At 45.9% G+C, this 15,312-nt stretch overlaps 1 protein-coding gene across 3 annotated transcripts in view; it reads left to right on the top strand.

Annotated features, from left to right (window-relative positions):
• The window catches only part of BLTP3A (bridge-like lipid transfer protein family member 3A), a 698,660-nt gene that overhangs the window by 320,650 nt on the left and 362,698 nt on the right, over window positions 1-15,312 (top strand). For all 3 annotated transcript variants that reach the window (XM_075335894.1, XM_075335893.1, XM_075335895.1), the window contains exon 9: window positions 2,641-2,709. In XM_075335894.1, coding sequence (XP_075192009.1) covers window positions 2,641-2,709 — 69 coding nt within the window. The remainder of the gene's footprint in view (window positions 1-2,640; window positions 2,710-15,312) is intronic.

Here is a 15,312-nt window from a genome sequence, read left to right as displayed (position 1 = left end):
TTTTTATTTTTAATTTTTTCTTGATCCCTTTATGATACTTTAACTTTTATTAGTCTGGTCATTGATCTAATACATTGCAATGCATTAGAGCAGTCAGTCTTAGCGCTCACGTACACTTGCTGTAGATTCTCTCATGCAAGAGAGTCGTGCTGATTATGCTAATGTCACTTGGATCAAACTCTGCCAGAGTTTGGTCCGAGTGTCACCAAGTGTCATCTGATTCTCTTGCGTGAGAGCACAGGTGCAGAGAAGACTGGAAACTTAATTTCTCCATCTTCTCCATTGCCTGTCTCCACGTTAGTCGATGTTACACAAGCACCCATAGACTTGTATGGCTTCCTGTGACTTGAATATCGGATCCACTTGCAGCATGCTACTATTGCTTTCTCTTGCCAAATCGGCATGAGAAAAAAATCGCAGATCTTCACTGCCCTATATTAACACTGGTCCGAGTGCTATCTGATAGCACTTGGTCATGTCTTAGAGGTGACAAACACCTTTTAGACCTCGCCAAGAGTAAGGTCTAATAGGCCCCTGTAGCTTCTGGACTGGGAGGTGATTACTTTACCTCCTTCTGTCATGATAACCTGTGGGGCCCCATGATCACATTGCAGGGGTGATAATCGAGTGAGAGCAGAAGTCCCCGCCATCTCTCAACCTTCTAAATGCTGTGATCAATATTGATTGCAACATTTAGAGGGTTAAACAGCCAGGAGTAATGCAAGCATTGACCCTGGATGTTACAAGTAGGGCTTGGCTATAACTAAAGCCAAACTCCTGATGGCAATTATGCTTGCTCAACTTTTGTGCATGTGTAACACCCTGAGGTCGAGGGGGTTTTACCCAGCTCGTCACCGGGCCGAGGATTGCAGATCCTCTGCATCGTCACGGCTTGGCCTGGCCCGGTTTCATGACCCCAAGACATACAGGAGGGAGGGAAGGCGGTGGACGGGAGGAAGGATGGGGGTAGTGATGGGGAGGAAAGTCTTTTTAGATCGTGACGCAACCTGTGGTCCGCGGCCAGAGATGGGCCGCAGCTGCGGGTGCTGCTCTCCGGGGCTGATGGTGAAGGCCGCAGCCGGGATGGTTTCACTCCCCACAGGCGGAGCAGGGTCACACCGGGGAGGATGATTGAGGAAGGACGGGGTGTGGTGGTAGTCCCCGTTGGCGCCGCAGCGCTGGACAACGGCGCTGGCAAATCAGAGGCAGGGGCTGTGGTTCCAGGTCTTTTACTCACTGGTAGTTCAGGCGCTGCCCCAGAGTACCGGTGTCTGCCACGATGGGCTCTAGCCGATCCCGGATAGTCGGCGGTCACCACCAGTGCCCGTGGAAGTCTTTCTAGTGAAGTGTCCCCCGTTTGCTATCCGGAACCCAGGCTGAGCCTCCAGCTCCAAGCCATGGGTCCCACGAAGAAAGAGAAACACTTGACTCCTGTTGTCTGTGCGAGATGTTATCCGAAGCTGTGCCCAGGAAAGTATGCTCTAGTGAGATGGTTGCGCCTACTTCTTACCCCAAGTGGTACCCAACCCCAGTGGTTGTCCTAGTGACTGGGGAAGTCCCATGCTTCATGATGGCTAACCTCCCTGTCTGCCCTAGTCCACCCCCCCTGTGGGAAAGCACCTTATTGTTTTATGTATGTGGTTTTGTGAAGGCATCGGCAGTTAACCCCCTCCTAACCCAGGATGGATATTACCCCCCCTTAAAGGAGGTATAATACCCTGTGGCGCCTTAAGCCTCAGGGGCGCCACACATGCATAATCACCAGACTGTACTGGTACATTAGTGAGAACACCCTGGAAAATAGAGGGTACTTGTACGTCAAATGTCAGGATGGGGTTAAAAAACAGTGCGGGTTGGAAGAGGGGATGAGCTATTTTTACCTCTTTGTGGTTCCTCTCTCTATAAAGCAGTGAAGTAACTTCCTCCTATGGTGTAGCCATGGAGGGTTCCTAGAAACCAAATTACTGATAAGATTTACTCTATTTTCAGGACAACACTGTCATGCAGAGTGTGAGGAAGACTGTGCTAACCAGTGGACAGTACTTGACAGAGGAAGAGATTTGAGCTGAACCTGCCATGCTTATATGTTAGAAAATATCACAAAATCATGTTCCAAAAATAAAATAAAGTGGACTTCCCCTAAAATATTATTACAGTCATTACAGTTGTGGCTGTAATATGGATGGATGGATAGACGGACGGATGGACAGACATTGTTTATTCTTTACTATCTTAAAAATAGGATAGAATATGCATTTTAAGTATTATTTTCTGACCACTTATTACTAAAGGGCAGAGTGTGAGCTCTATTCCAGTACGACTTGAGTGCCTGTGAGCTTTATTTCCAGTTGCTGGCTGATTGACGGGAAATCCCTGCCGTGGTAAAGCCCCATAGATACTACGGTCTGTGTCAGTACAGTTTAGTAAAAAGAGCATTTCATGGCGTTCATTTATGTCACAAAGCACCAAGGGTTTTAAGAAAATGTATTCAACTACCTGTTTCCATACAGATCATTAATTTGGATTGGTGCATGATAATTTCTAAGAATTTTAAATTGACATCTACAGGTGCAAAATACCTTTAACAGTTCTTGACATAAAGAACACTGACCTAATGTAATATTGTCTGTTTCCATTTAGTGTCTGGAGGAGCGATACAGATGACTTTCCGAAGAATAATGTTAGACTATTATCCTACTCACAAATCAGGTATGAAACATTTTTATAATGTGGTGTTTGAGCACCCAGGGTAGATTGCTGAGGCACATTGTATGGCCTGAAAGTCTATTAAACTGACAAAAACAATTGTGTGTTGTGCTGTTAGTGCCATAGATTTTAAATAGAGTGGCAGAATAAATATATTACCATCACTGACTTCTAAGTCAGTGGTGTACCATCAATAGAGGTAGGCCACGCCACTGCCATGGGGCCCGTGAGCTGAGGGGGCCCGCATAGAAGCCCGCTGTGTGTACGCTTTCACTTTCATCATTTCCAGTGGGGCGGTTTGCCCTGGGACGGTCACCAAGCAGCTGATTAAGGGGTGCCCCGCACTGTTTGAATAGTTGCAGGTGGCCGCGACACAGAGAGTGGCCAGGCAGCATCTTCCAGTCAGCAAGCTGTGATAGCTGCCAGGGGAAGAATAGCCAATCAGGAGAGGGGGCGGAGCTTGTTCAGTACAGCGTGGGGAAAGAAAATATGGAAAGGAAAAAACAGGGCTGGAGAAGGAGCAGAGATCTGACAAAGAGAGACAACAGAGCAGAAGAAGCAGAGGAAACAGAGAGCTAAGCAAACAAGAATAAGTGGAGAGCAGAAGCACCAGAAAGAAAAAGCAGAGGACAGGTTCTGAACACAGCCAGGAGGACCCACAGGAAGTGCAGCAAGGAGGCTGGCGCCACTAACATGATATCTCACAGCACAGGAGCAGGTGAGTGTTATATTGTACAAATGTCTGTCTGTAACACTGCAGAAAGAAGCTACCCTGTACTGTGACATCCCTATGTATAATATCTCTGTACTAAAAGGGAAACATCAGGAAGCCCTAAGTAAATGCTCTGTTTTTAAGGTTCCTAAGGCTATGAAGAGGGTCTTAATCATTACCGTTATATGGGGGAGACAGATGTGAATATTTATATTGTGTGTTGTAAGGGGCACGAAGGAGGACATCGCTACTTCAGGCCAAGTTCACACACTGCAGATTTTGAGGGTGATTTGTGGTGTGAACCCACTGGTCTTTGTGCAGTGGACTTTGCTCAGTTACAGGATGGTGGTTATATTTTGTCTCTATGTGATGATAATATTTGGTCATGGTGTGTCGGCATTATTTTGCAATGTATAGTAGTATTATTGGTCTTGGTATGATTGGAGTTGTTCAGTAACACTATATAGTATGTGTTGTTTGGTAATTGTATGACTATTTTGTTGATGCATTACTAAAAAGACATGTAGATATTTTCAGATTTGTATAATTTAATTATTTTTATGTTGGCAGTAAATATATAACCGTGAGGCACTTTGGTAGGACTATTTTTTATTCCTGTTTACTCTAGAGTTCTTTGGTTTGTTGGCTGCAGCTGATTCCACTGTTTGCAGGCCCTGCGGTGCTCAGTGAGCGTCAGGCGCTGCGGTGCTCAGTGGGCGTCAGGCGTCACAAAACAGGAGCACAGATGCACAGTACTGCCTAGACTGGTGCTCTGCAGAAGGAGCCACGCCCGGTAATAGTCTACTTATAGATTAATTCAAAATGTGTGTATATATGCCCCCCCAATAACTTGTATGCCCCCCCAATGGCCCCTAGTAACTTGTATACTGCCCCCAGTAACTTGTATGCTGCCCCCAGTAACGTGAAAGAAGTAAGACTGTATTGAATATCCACATATTTAATCATATATACTCACAATCAACTCGTTATTAAATGGAAATTCATAATATGTGGATTATCAGGACTATCAGGACAATCGCAGACATATATGAGAAAAGGGGGAGAAAAAAAAGTGATCAAGCAGTCCAAAATGTGTGTAAATATTTTATTATCAAGTGAAGGGTAAAAACACCATAAAATGCAAAAATTAATAGCCGGGTGACAGACACCTTGATAATGCCAAATTGTTACAGGTAGATAATTGCAAGCAAAATCAATCAGACTGTTGAAAGAAAGTGAGGTTACACCATAGGTAAAAAAACGATGTATTCCTATAATATACTGATTATATCAGATTTACCCCACAAATTTAATATATATTAGTCAAATGCAATTATCATATTGGGGACCGCACCATATCAGCCTCCCATCAGAATATCTGATATATATCCATATATTATCAAGAAAACCAGATCACAATTTACAACCATTCATAAATAGTAAAGATGTATAAGTATGTATTAATCCATATATACTCTTTATAGACACCGTTCTGCAAGCCAGTTTAATTGAAGTAAGCCAACACATGTATGCAGGATATTTATGTTTAACAAAAACTGTAGTCATATCAAAAATGGTTTAAATTGATGCAATAATAAATGTAGTTAATACCATATAGTGGATTAATGTATGTTCGCAAAATCCATAAAGCAAAACTACAATTTAGTAGCGATTTGTTATAGAAGGACTATAACCACATCCATGGAAATTCAATTAACGCTACACTGCAGCTCCATCACAGCTGACAGCCACAGCCGAGCTATCAGGTGTATGGTAAGAGGACTTGAATAGATTTGAATTTCAATTAATACCTATATCGTGCTACTATACTTGGACAATATGTGGCTGTTAATATCTAGATAGAGCTAGTAGATGACAGCAGTGTATTAAGGCGCACCGCTGCGACCCATGTTCTGGCAGCAGCGGAAGCTAAATAGAGGGATATGGATATGTCATTAGAAAAAACACAATTACCGCAATAGTGCAGGCTTGTCTACATACACACCCGCAATTGGATTAATGCGCTACATTGGCATAACGCTATCATGTGCTGGCACACATACATTTATTATTTATTTATTATTATTTATTTATAGAGCACCATTAATTCCATGGTGCTGTACATGAGAAGGGGGTTACATACAAAATACGTATACAAGTTACAGTAGACAGACTAGTACAGAGGGAAGAGGGCCCTACCCTTGCGGGCTTACATTCTATAGGATTATGGGGAGGAGACAATAGGTGGGGTGTAGGTCAGGCGGCAGCTCCGCACGGTGGTCGGGCGGCAGCTCCGCACGGTGGTCGGGCGGCAGCTCCGCACGGTGGTCGGGCGGCAGCTCCGCACGGTGGTCGGGCGGCAGCTCCGCACGGTGGTCGGGCGGCAGCGAGTTCATTGTAGATTGTAGGCATTTCGGAACAGGTGCGTTTTCAGGTTCCGTTTGAAGTTTGCAAGGGTAGGGGATAGTCTGACGTGTTGAGGCAGCGAGTTCCAGGAGACTGGGGATGCTCGGGAGAAGTCTTGGAGTCGGTTGTGTGAGGAGCGAATGAGAGAGGAGGAGAGGAGGAGATCTTGGGAGGACCGGAGTTATAGTTATGCGAGAGATGTAATGTATAATATAAGGGTGGCTAGACGTTGATGTTACCTGATACAAGTAATGATATATGGCAAGTCAAATACACCCGGTTACACAGACGCCCTACACGTGTTTCGGCAACACACCTTCGTCCAGGGGCGAAGGTGTGTTGCCGAAACACGTGTAGGGGGTCTGTGTAGCGCATTAATCCAATTGCGGGTGTGTATGTAGACAAGCCTGCACTATTGCGGTAATTGTGTTTTTTCTAATGACCTATCCATATCCCTGTATTTAGCTTCCGCTGCTGCCAGAACATGGGTCGCAGCGGTGCACCTTAATACACTGCTGTCATCTACTAGCTCTATCTAGATATTAACAGCCACATATTGTCCAAGTATAGTAGCACGATATAGGTATTAATTGAAATTCAAATCTATTCAAGTCCTCTTACCATACACCTGATAGCTCGGCTGTGGCTGTCAGCTGTGATGGAGCTCCAGTGTAGCGTTAATTGAATTTCCATGGATGTGGTTATAGTCCTTCTATAACAAATCGCTACTAAATTGTAGTTTTGCTTTATGGATTTTGCGAACATACATTAATCCACTATATGGTATTAATTAAATTTATTATTGCATCAATTTAATCCATTTTTGATATGACTACAGTTTTTTGTTAAACATAAATATCCTGCATACATGTCTTGGCTTACTTCAATTAAACTGGCTTGCAGAACGGTGTCTATAAAGAGTATATATGGATTAATACATACTTATACAGCTTTACTATTTATGAATGGTTGTAAATTGTGATCTAGTTTTCTTGATAATATATGGATATATATCAGATATTCTGATGGGAGGCTGATATGGTGCGGTCCCCAATATGATAATTGCATTTGACTAATATATATTAAATTTGTGGGGTAAATCTGATATAATCAGTATATTATAGGAATACATCGGTTTTTTTTTTTACCTATGGTGTAACCTCACTTTCTTTCAACAGTCTGATTGATTTTGCTTGCAATTATCTACCTGTAACAATTTGGCATTATCAAGGTGTTTGTCACCCGGCTATTAGTTTTTGCATTTTATGGTGTTTTTACCCTTCACTTGATAATAAAATATTTACACACATTTTGGACTGCTTGATCGCTTTATTTTCTCCCCCCTTTGCCCAGTAACGTGTATGCTGGCCTCCAGTAACATATATGCTGTTTATTATGCTAATATTTTATAGTATTTTTTTTATTGGGCGGGGGGGCATTCAGACTTTTGCTATTGAGCCCCATGATTTCTATGTACGCCCCTGTTCTAAGTCATGCTGTGGCTGTCAGATGCAGGATACCAGTGTCTTCTATTCTAATGATGGGTGAAGTTTCCAACTATTGATCCTGCTCCTACAGTGCTGTGCAAACGTTTTCGGGAGGTTTGGAAAAAAATGCTACAAAGTGAGAATGCTTTCAAAAATAGATTTGTTAAAATTGATAGTTCGTTTCTCAATTAGCATAATGAAAAATGAATTAACAAAAAAATCTAAATAAAATCAGTATTTGCTGTGACCCCACACCTGGTCTTAAAAACCTCATCAAATCTTCTTGGTACATTTGCACACAGTTTTTGAAAGAACTCTGCAGAGAGGAATGACAAGTGAGAAAAAATAGTTAGTTTTCTGGATGAAACTCTTGATGATTTTTTATAGGATATTGTGAACATGCCTAACACAATATTGGAAAAAACTCCTCTTGGTGGGTCTTTCAAACAACTTAGATAACTAACCATAGATCTGAAGATGTGCACTTGCAAAAATTGTGCTCTCCATTTAAATCAAGACAGACTCAATATTGATATTGGGGCTCTTTGGGTGCTCTGGCGTCACTTTCAGGACTCCTTGTTCTTCTTTACAGTTAAAATAATTCATAATGTGGGTTGTGGTCTGGCTATGGAGGACTGAGGATATGTTTCACAGAATAGAAGAGGAAGGATAAATCTGTGACACCCTGGCCTATCAGATCGTCACAGGGTTTTGTGCAATCTGCCCTTCTGTACAGAATCCACCTCCTCCTTGGTTAAAGGTCCCTGACCATTGGTGTTGCCAAGAACAAGCTAATCAAAATCCTAGGAACACTCTGCACCACACCCACCAAACACACCAGTGGACGGCCTGAGTGGAATAGGGTCACCCACTTGGGGAATTGGTTAAGGGGAGGTCGGGAATGTCAGGAGCTAGACAGTGTAGTGTTGGAGGTGAAAGTGAGAGGAGGTCAGGAGCTTGGCTCCTTGGAACTACTAGGTGACAGACGTTGGTTGGGGCCTGGTAGGAGCTCAACCCTGGTCGCAGGGGATCGTGACAAGGGGCACGGACTGTTGAGGAGGACAGCCGGCGGCCTTGTGCCTTCACTGGGCAGGGGCCAGGGCACAACGGGGTACGTGGACCCTAGGTCAGGGAGTAGCTTCAGGCGTCCTGACAATTTACCCGACGAGAACGGAGCCTTCAAGATCCGTTCTGCACCCACTCCAAAATCGTGGTACTAGCGCAACGAGGGGGATAGGACTTTCCACACAAACGGTCCAGAAAATCCCAAGCGTGAACCCTGAGAGCAAGCTCACCCAGTTAGCTTTACTGGGGAGCGGGACCCGATTAGTTCTACACTAAAGGGACCAACTAGAAGACAAGGTGCCAAGGCAAAGGTCACAGACTAACAGGCAACACCAACGGGCACGGGATCCAGGCGTGCTCCCTCCCAGCGGCAGCGGTGTCCAGAACTTTGGTTTACCACAGTTGTCGGTGTCAGCGTTATTGGGCTGAGTACACAAGGGACCCTTACCGTCCCAACGGCACATCCCTACCCTCCTCACCAAGTCCCGGGGCATCCCCCCTACCCGTGGAGGGGTTAAACACCTGGCTGCCCACACCATCGCCACCGGGTACTCCCAATTGCAACAGTGGTACTCCACCTAACCACGCACCACGGGTGGCGTCACAAACTTTCCACACCATCCACTGTAAATACCCCCTTAAATTTAAGTGGCTGCACGACCCCCGGGTCCGGAGACCCCTCGAGCCACCGCGTATCCAGATCTGAGCAGCCCGGTTGCTGGCGTGGGGGCGGCAAACCCTCAAATTACCTGGCGTCACGAACAGGATCCGAGCAGGACCCACTTACCTGGGTGATGGGCGCCTTAAAAATCGAAAACCGCGAGTCAGGATTCCTTTTCCCGCCAATTCCGCCATTTTTCGCCATCTTTTCGCGCCAAAACACCATCTTCCCTGCGAAAGCACGCGAAGCAGAAGCCCCGCCTTTCGTCCTGAGTGTGAGGCCGGAACCGGAAGTTCCCAGAAGGCCAGAGCGCGCGAAGGAGTGCTGAGTGAAAACAGAGGGGAATGTAACTACAGTGTAAGAGAAGCAGGGACCAGGACTCTGCCATAACGTTCCTGGGCAGCGCAGAGGAAAGATGGCGGAGCGGGACTGGTCACCGGAACGTGCTATTCCCGGGACTGCGACCTGGATTGAAGAGGAGACAGAGCAGCTGTGCAGGAGAATGCGGACGCCGTTCCTGTTTATCTTGAATCACTAGAGGGAAGAGATGAGGAGCCTGGCGATGGCGGTGTGAGCCTGTGAGATTGAAATCCCATGTGAAGAGAGGGTAAGCGGTTACCCAGTCCCTCTTGATTGCCCAAATCCGGCCACAGCGGTTGAGGGATCTGGACCACCCCCGCTCGTGGTGAGCACTCCACCGTCACCAACCCCGTCCTCGGCGGACGCCGAGCTGCCCACGCTAACCCCGGCAGCGGAACCTTTGGTGCCTTTTAAGTGAAGCTCTAGCTGCAGAAACCCCGGTTCTGTCCCTCATTCCAGTCATGACGGCGGTCATCCGGCCCCGGCCAGACCAGACCCTGCCACATCACCAGGCCCGTCCTCAGAGTCGGAGCACCCGGACCCTGCAATCCCGGCTGCGGAGCAGTCGGTTCTTCAGTTTGTCAAGACGGAAGTGGAGCCTAGAGATCCACCGGTTCCATTGCTGCGCGGCATTCCAACGGCTGTTGGAGCTGCAAGAGTCCACTTGAAACCAGAGCCAGCTAGGGAGCCGAGGCCATACGCTGACGCCCCCTACTGGGAACGACAATATCAGCAGTTACAAGCGGAAATAGTAACAAGAAATTGGTGATGACTGGAGCTTACTACCCGCAACAGAGAGGAGAAGGAGCAAGTGAGGAGCGCTGCTTGACGAGTTAGAGGGCCACGTTGCCGTGGTCTCGTGGATCGGTTTGACCCCGAGCAAGGGTGGGGTTTCATCCGGGAATCAGGGCTCACAGCAGGGGTGTTCGTATCCCGGCGGGACGTGGCGCAGCACCTCCCCCGGGGGCACCCCGAGCGGAATCTCCAACCTGAAGAGATGGTCACCTACACCCGGCATTGCGGAGAGCGGGGCTGGTATGCCCTGGAGGTGACCAAGCATGCAATGCCTGAAGAAGAGTTTGTGGCGGCGTCGGTAGCACGTAGTCGCAAAAAGGTGTGGCTATGGGACCCGGTTTTTTAAAGAATGTTGAAAAATACCAGTAATTTAACAATGCCATAGAACTGTTAGGTATTGGTGTTTTCGTTATTGTTTTTCATAGTTTATTATTTTCCATATAGAAAACGTTAGTAAATAAGTGCATAATCAATAAGGTTTTAAGTGAACGAAGAAGTTACCTAATTTGCAACAAGATTCTTTACAGTGTGTACACCCGGTACATGGACTTTGTTGAATTTATATAGTTAAAAAAAATGGACCACAGTCACAGGACTGGCGTGACCCACACGAACTTGTGTTATAGTACATAGTTGCACCTCCTGTGCCCACCAAAGTCATCTAACATAACGCCCAGGACCTTAACCTGGTCACGGACCCACCATAGGTATGCAGCAGGTCAGGTTGTTTGGGTGGCGGGTTGACAGGATCCGGGACATTGGGACTGGACTGTAGTGGGAAGAGGCTGCAAAGAAGCGGTTGAGTCTCCGCTACCACTGAAACCAGTAGCGTCCCACCGTTGAAGAGATTAACTCTTTAAAATGTTAAGTAACGTTTAAGTGACAAGCCTCCCTGATGAGGGATGTGTGTGTGAATAAAAATGTTAACTTTTCTTACCTTTTTCTACAAAAAAATAAATAATAAAACTCTGATGTCCTTTAGCTCGGGAACGAGCTACGTTTAACCAAGGGGGAATGTGACGCCCTGGCCTATCAGGTCGTCACAGGGTATTGCGAAATCTGCCCTTCTGTACAGTATCCACCTCCTCCTTGGTTAAAGGTCCCTGACCATGGTGTTGCCAAGAACAAGCTAATCAAAATCCTAGGAACACTCTGCACCACACCCACCAGACACACCAGTGGATGGCCTGAGTGGAATAGGGTCGCTCACTTGGGGGGTTGGTTAAGGGAAGGTCAGGAGTGTCAGGAGCTAGACAGTGTAGTGTTGGAGGTGAAAGTGAGAAGAGGTCAGGAGCTGGGCTCCTTGGAGCTACTAGGTAGCAGACGTTGGTCTGGGCCTGGTAGGAGCTGGACCCCGGTCGCAGGGGATCGTGACAAGGGGCACGAACTGTCGAGGACGACAGCCGGCTGGCGGCCTTGTGCCATCACCGGGCAGGGGCCAGGGCACGACGGGGTACGTGGTCCCTAGGTCAGGGAGTAGCTTCAGGCGTCCTGACAATTTAGCCAACGAGGACGGAGCCTTCAAGATCCGTTCTCCACCCGCTCCAAAATTGGGGTACTAGTGCAACGTGGGGGATAGGACTTTCCTCACATACAGTCCAGAAAATCCCAAGCATGAACCCTGAGAGCAAGCTCACCCAGTTAGCCATTCTGGTGAGCGGGACCCGATTAGTTCTACACTAAAGGGACCAACTAGAAGACAAGGTGCCAAGGCAAATGTCACAGACTAACAGGCAACACCAATGGGCACGGGATCCAGACGTGCTCCCTCCCAGCGGCAGCGGTGTCCAGAACTTTGGTTTTCCACAGTTGTCGGTGTCAGCGGTATTGGACTGAGTGAGTACACAAGTGACCCTTACTGTCCCAACGGCACATCCCTACCCTCTTCACCGAGTCGCGGGGCATCCCCCTCTACCTGTGGAGGGGTTAAACACCTGGCTACCCACACCATCGCCACCGGGTACTCCCAATTGCAGCAGTGGTACTCCATCTTACCACGCATCACGGGTGGTGTCACGAACTTTCCATACCATCCCCTGTAAATACCCCCCTTAAATTTGAGGGCTGCATGACCCCCGGGTCCAGAGACCCCTCGAGCCACCGCGTATCCGGATCCGAGCTGCTGTCGTGAAGGCGGCACAAATCCAACGAGCTCAATGGTTCTTGATGAATAAAAAATATTCTCTTTAAGTAAAAAGTACAGATTGCAGCAAAAAACAAATCAGTTAAGGCAGAGATGGAAGATTACTGCTGTAAACGCACGGCAAGACGCGTTTCGGCTATACCTTTATCATTGCCATAATACACATTGCTGTTTCACTGGGAAATAAAAAGAAGAATTTTCAAGGTGGGTGGTGCTATAGCAAATTAACTAAGATTGGCTACAGATGAGATCTAGATAAGATATAAAAAGACACTGCAGGGTATGTTAAACATATCATCAGATTAAACCAGTACAAAGAGTATCATTAGAATTCAAAAGAAGTTACAAGCCTGCAGTGTCAATATGTCACCATAAGATGGCAGCAATGGTACAGTGAGAACTGCAACCGCGAGCAAAGTACTAACACTTTACTCAAGTGAAATAAAAGCAGTGCAAACCACCGAGCGGCATAAAACCATCAAACAGAAAAATGAATGAATAAACATAGGATTTCCATATTACCTCAAAGATTTAGTTCATCGTGTCTGAAGACCTCGGATCGTGTATAGTCTCTGACCCCAAAATATGTTTCACGCCTACTACGCCTGCTGACGGGGACCTGGAGGCGAAACCAGCCAGCCTCTGGCAACCAGTCAACATCTACCAGCAGTGAGTAAACCAGTTGCACTGAACACCTGTGTGGACTCCCTTCTTCCAATGCCCACTGCACCATACACCCTCTGGGGCAAAACCCTACTTGTGGAGGGTCTACCATTCTAGCTGCCAATACCACCAGCCCCAGTAGAGACATTCTGCAGCGGCGGCTCCTTACACTTAGCTGCAACACTGCAAGTGGCGTCACATGTGAACATTATCTTATTCTCCATTATAAATATCCCCATTACAAAAAGGGCCCAGGGCATGGAACCGGGTGACGGCCACCACTGTGGCTTCCCCAAAGCCTGCACTACCCGTAACCGAGTATCCCATATCCCTGGGTGCTACATCTAATGCAGAAAAAAGACTTAAAATATAACTTTTAATAGATTTATGTAAAATGACCTAGGTCCATTCTCTACAAAGACACAGTAAACGAACATGAAGCATTACACAATGGACCACCAAGCTCAAATGGGTCCAAGTGTATTCTGTGGCACAATAAAAGGGGACTGACCCCAAAACAAATGTACTAGACCCACTATACAGTTGTCCTGTTAATGGACCAACAGTTGTCCCATTCTAGGACCAAAAGAGCTCAATCTACAACTCACAATAAAGTTACATAAAGTTTCATAGACCTATGGGAACCGCCCATCAGGTGAATGTATAGCTAAATACAGGGCCAGTACATATAAGTAATACACTGAGGAGAACTGCCTTCATGAAAATGATACTTATCAATCACTAATTACATTATATAGTAAAGGAACGCTCTCACCCATGTGTATAGCTGTGATCCCAGCAGGATTTCCCACATTCTTAGAATCACATTCATCGAATCGGATGGTGTAGACGCAATTCTTCTGGGCAGATTCATCAGGGGAGCAAAACCCTTATGCGCATAAATTGCGCCAAAATCAGCCATATAATATGATCACCGCTTACTGGGCTGTGGAAGATGTATACCAGAAACAAGGCTAATTATAGCCACTGAACAAACTACTGCACATATTAACATGCTCTTGCGATCCAATTATCAATTACCACTTCCAACAGTCCTCAGTTCATCTGTGGTGTGCCATACCAGCTCACCGCTCATAAACCGCCCCTTATATTGACAGCCAGAGCAGTGTGCTGGCAGAGGACGCTAGGTTGCTTCCAGGTCTGCCTACTTTTACAGTGTCATCCATCACTACATCCCCATGCTGCCTTGGAATGCACAGCGTGCGCGCCACACACAACTTCCTGAAAGCTTGACATAAGCCCTACCACGCCCCAAGGATCACCTCCCACTGTCTATACTATTGAATGGAATGCAAATAAACGTTCCACTGCATATAAAGCCCTGGTTTTTAGCATAATGGCTAATCAAACTAAGAAACAATAGTTTTCTTAGCACAGAATCATAATGGGAGAGAAAGTAAGGAAAATGCTCACTCCCCCATGGTATCCAATAGGAAGCAAAAATAATAGCCTTAAACCATTGTCTCATTCACCATACAAAGCCGTGCGAGAAGAAGTCCATCATCTCAGAACCAGTGACAAAAACACAGGCACCAACAATCCTAAATAAAAAACGCTGATAGTGTTTAGGCAAGCTGCAGCACAGGCAGGAATTTAGTATAAGAATCATATAATCCCTCATTGATTATCTAAACGGGATTTCCCAAGCCCCGCCTTCCATCAAAACAACGTCACCCAGGATATTAGCAAGAGCAAAAACACATTAGTACAGAATGATGATGACAAAAAAACGAGAACAAAATTGAATAATCATATCACAGATATAAGTAAATCTACGATATCAATTAAGCACCACCCACAGACATGATATCAAGCCACATATCCACGGAAAAACAAGGCAGGACAGACAAAGTGACAGTTCTAAAGGAGGGGGTTAATTTGCCCAACATAGGTAAATGGCCCATAAACATCCCAAGTAAGGCTAAATTGGGCATTGGATAATAAAATTAGAGCAGGACCATAGTGAAGCAACTCTCCACAAAAGACCTAATAAATCCCTAGCTCTACACCATGTTCCAAATTATTATGCAAATTAGATTTAAGTGTCATAGCGATTAATGTTTTTTTTCTTCAATGAAACTCATTGATGGAATTGTGTCTCAGGGTTCTTTGGATCACTGAAATCAATCTCAGATACCTGTGCTAATTAGTTTGCCAGGTGAGCCCAATAAAAGGAAAACTGGATGTTCCACAATATTAAGCAGGCCACCGTTTTCAAGTAATATGGGAAAGAAAAAGGATCTCTCTGCTGTCGAAAAGCATCAAATAGTGCAATGCCTTGGACAAGGGATGA

This window comes from Anomaloglossus baeobatrachus, chromosome 2 (assembly GCF_048569485.1).
Source record: "Anomaloglossus baeobatrachus isolate aAnoBae1 chromosome 2, aAnoBae1.hap1, whole genome shotgun sequence".
Lineage (NCBI taxonomy): Eukaryota > Metazoa > Chordata > Amphibia > Anura > Aromobatidae > Anomaloglossus > Anomaloglossus baeobatrachus.
This window is presented reverse-complemented; position numbering and strand designations above follow the sequence as displayed.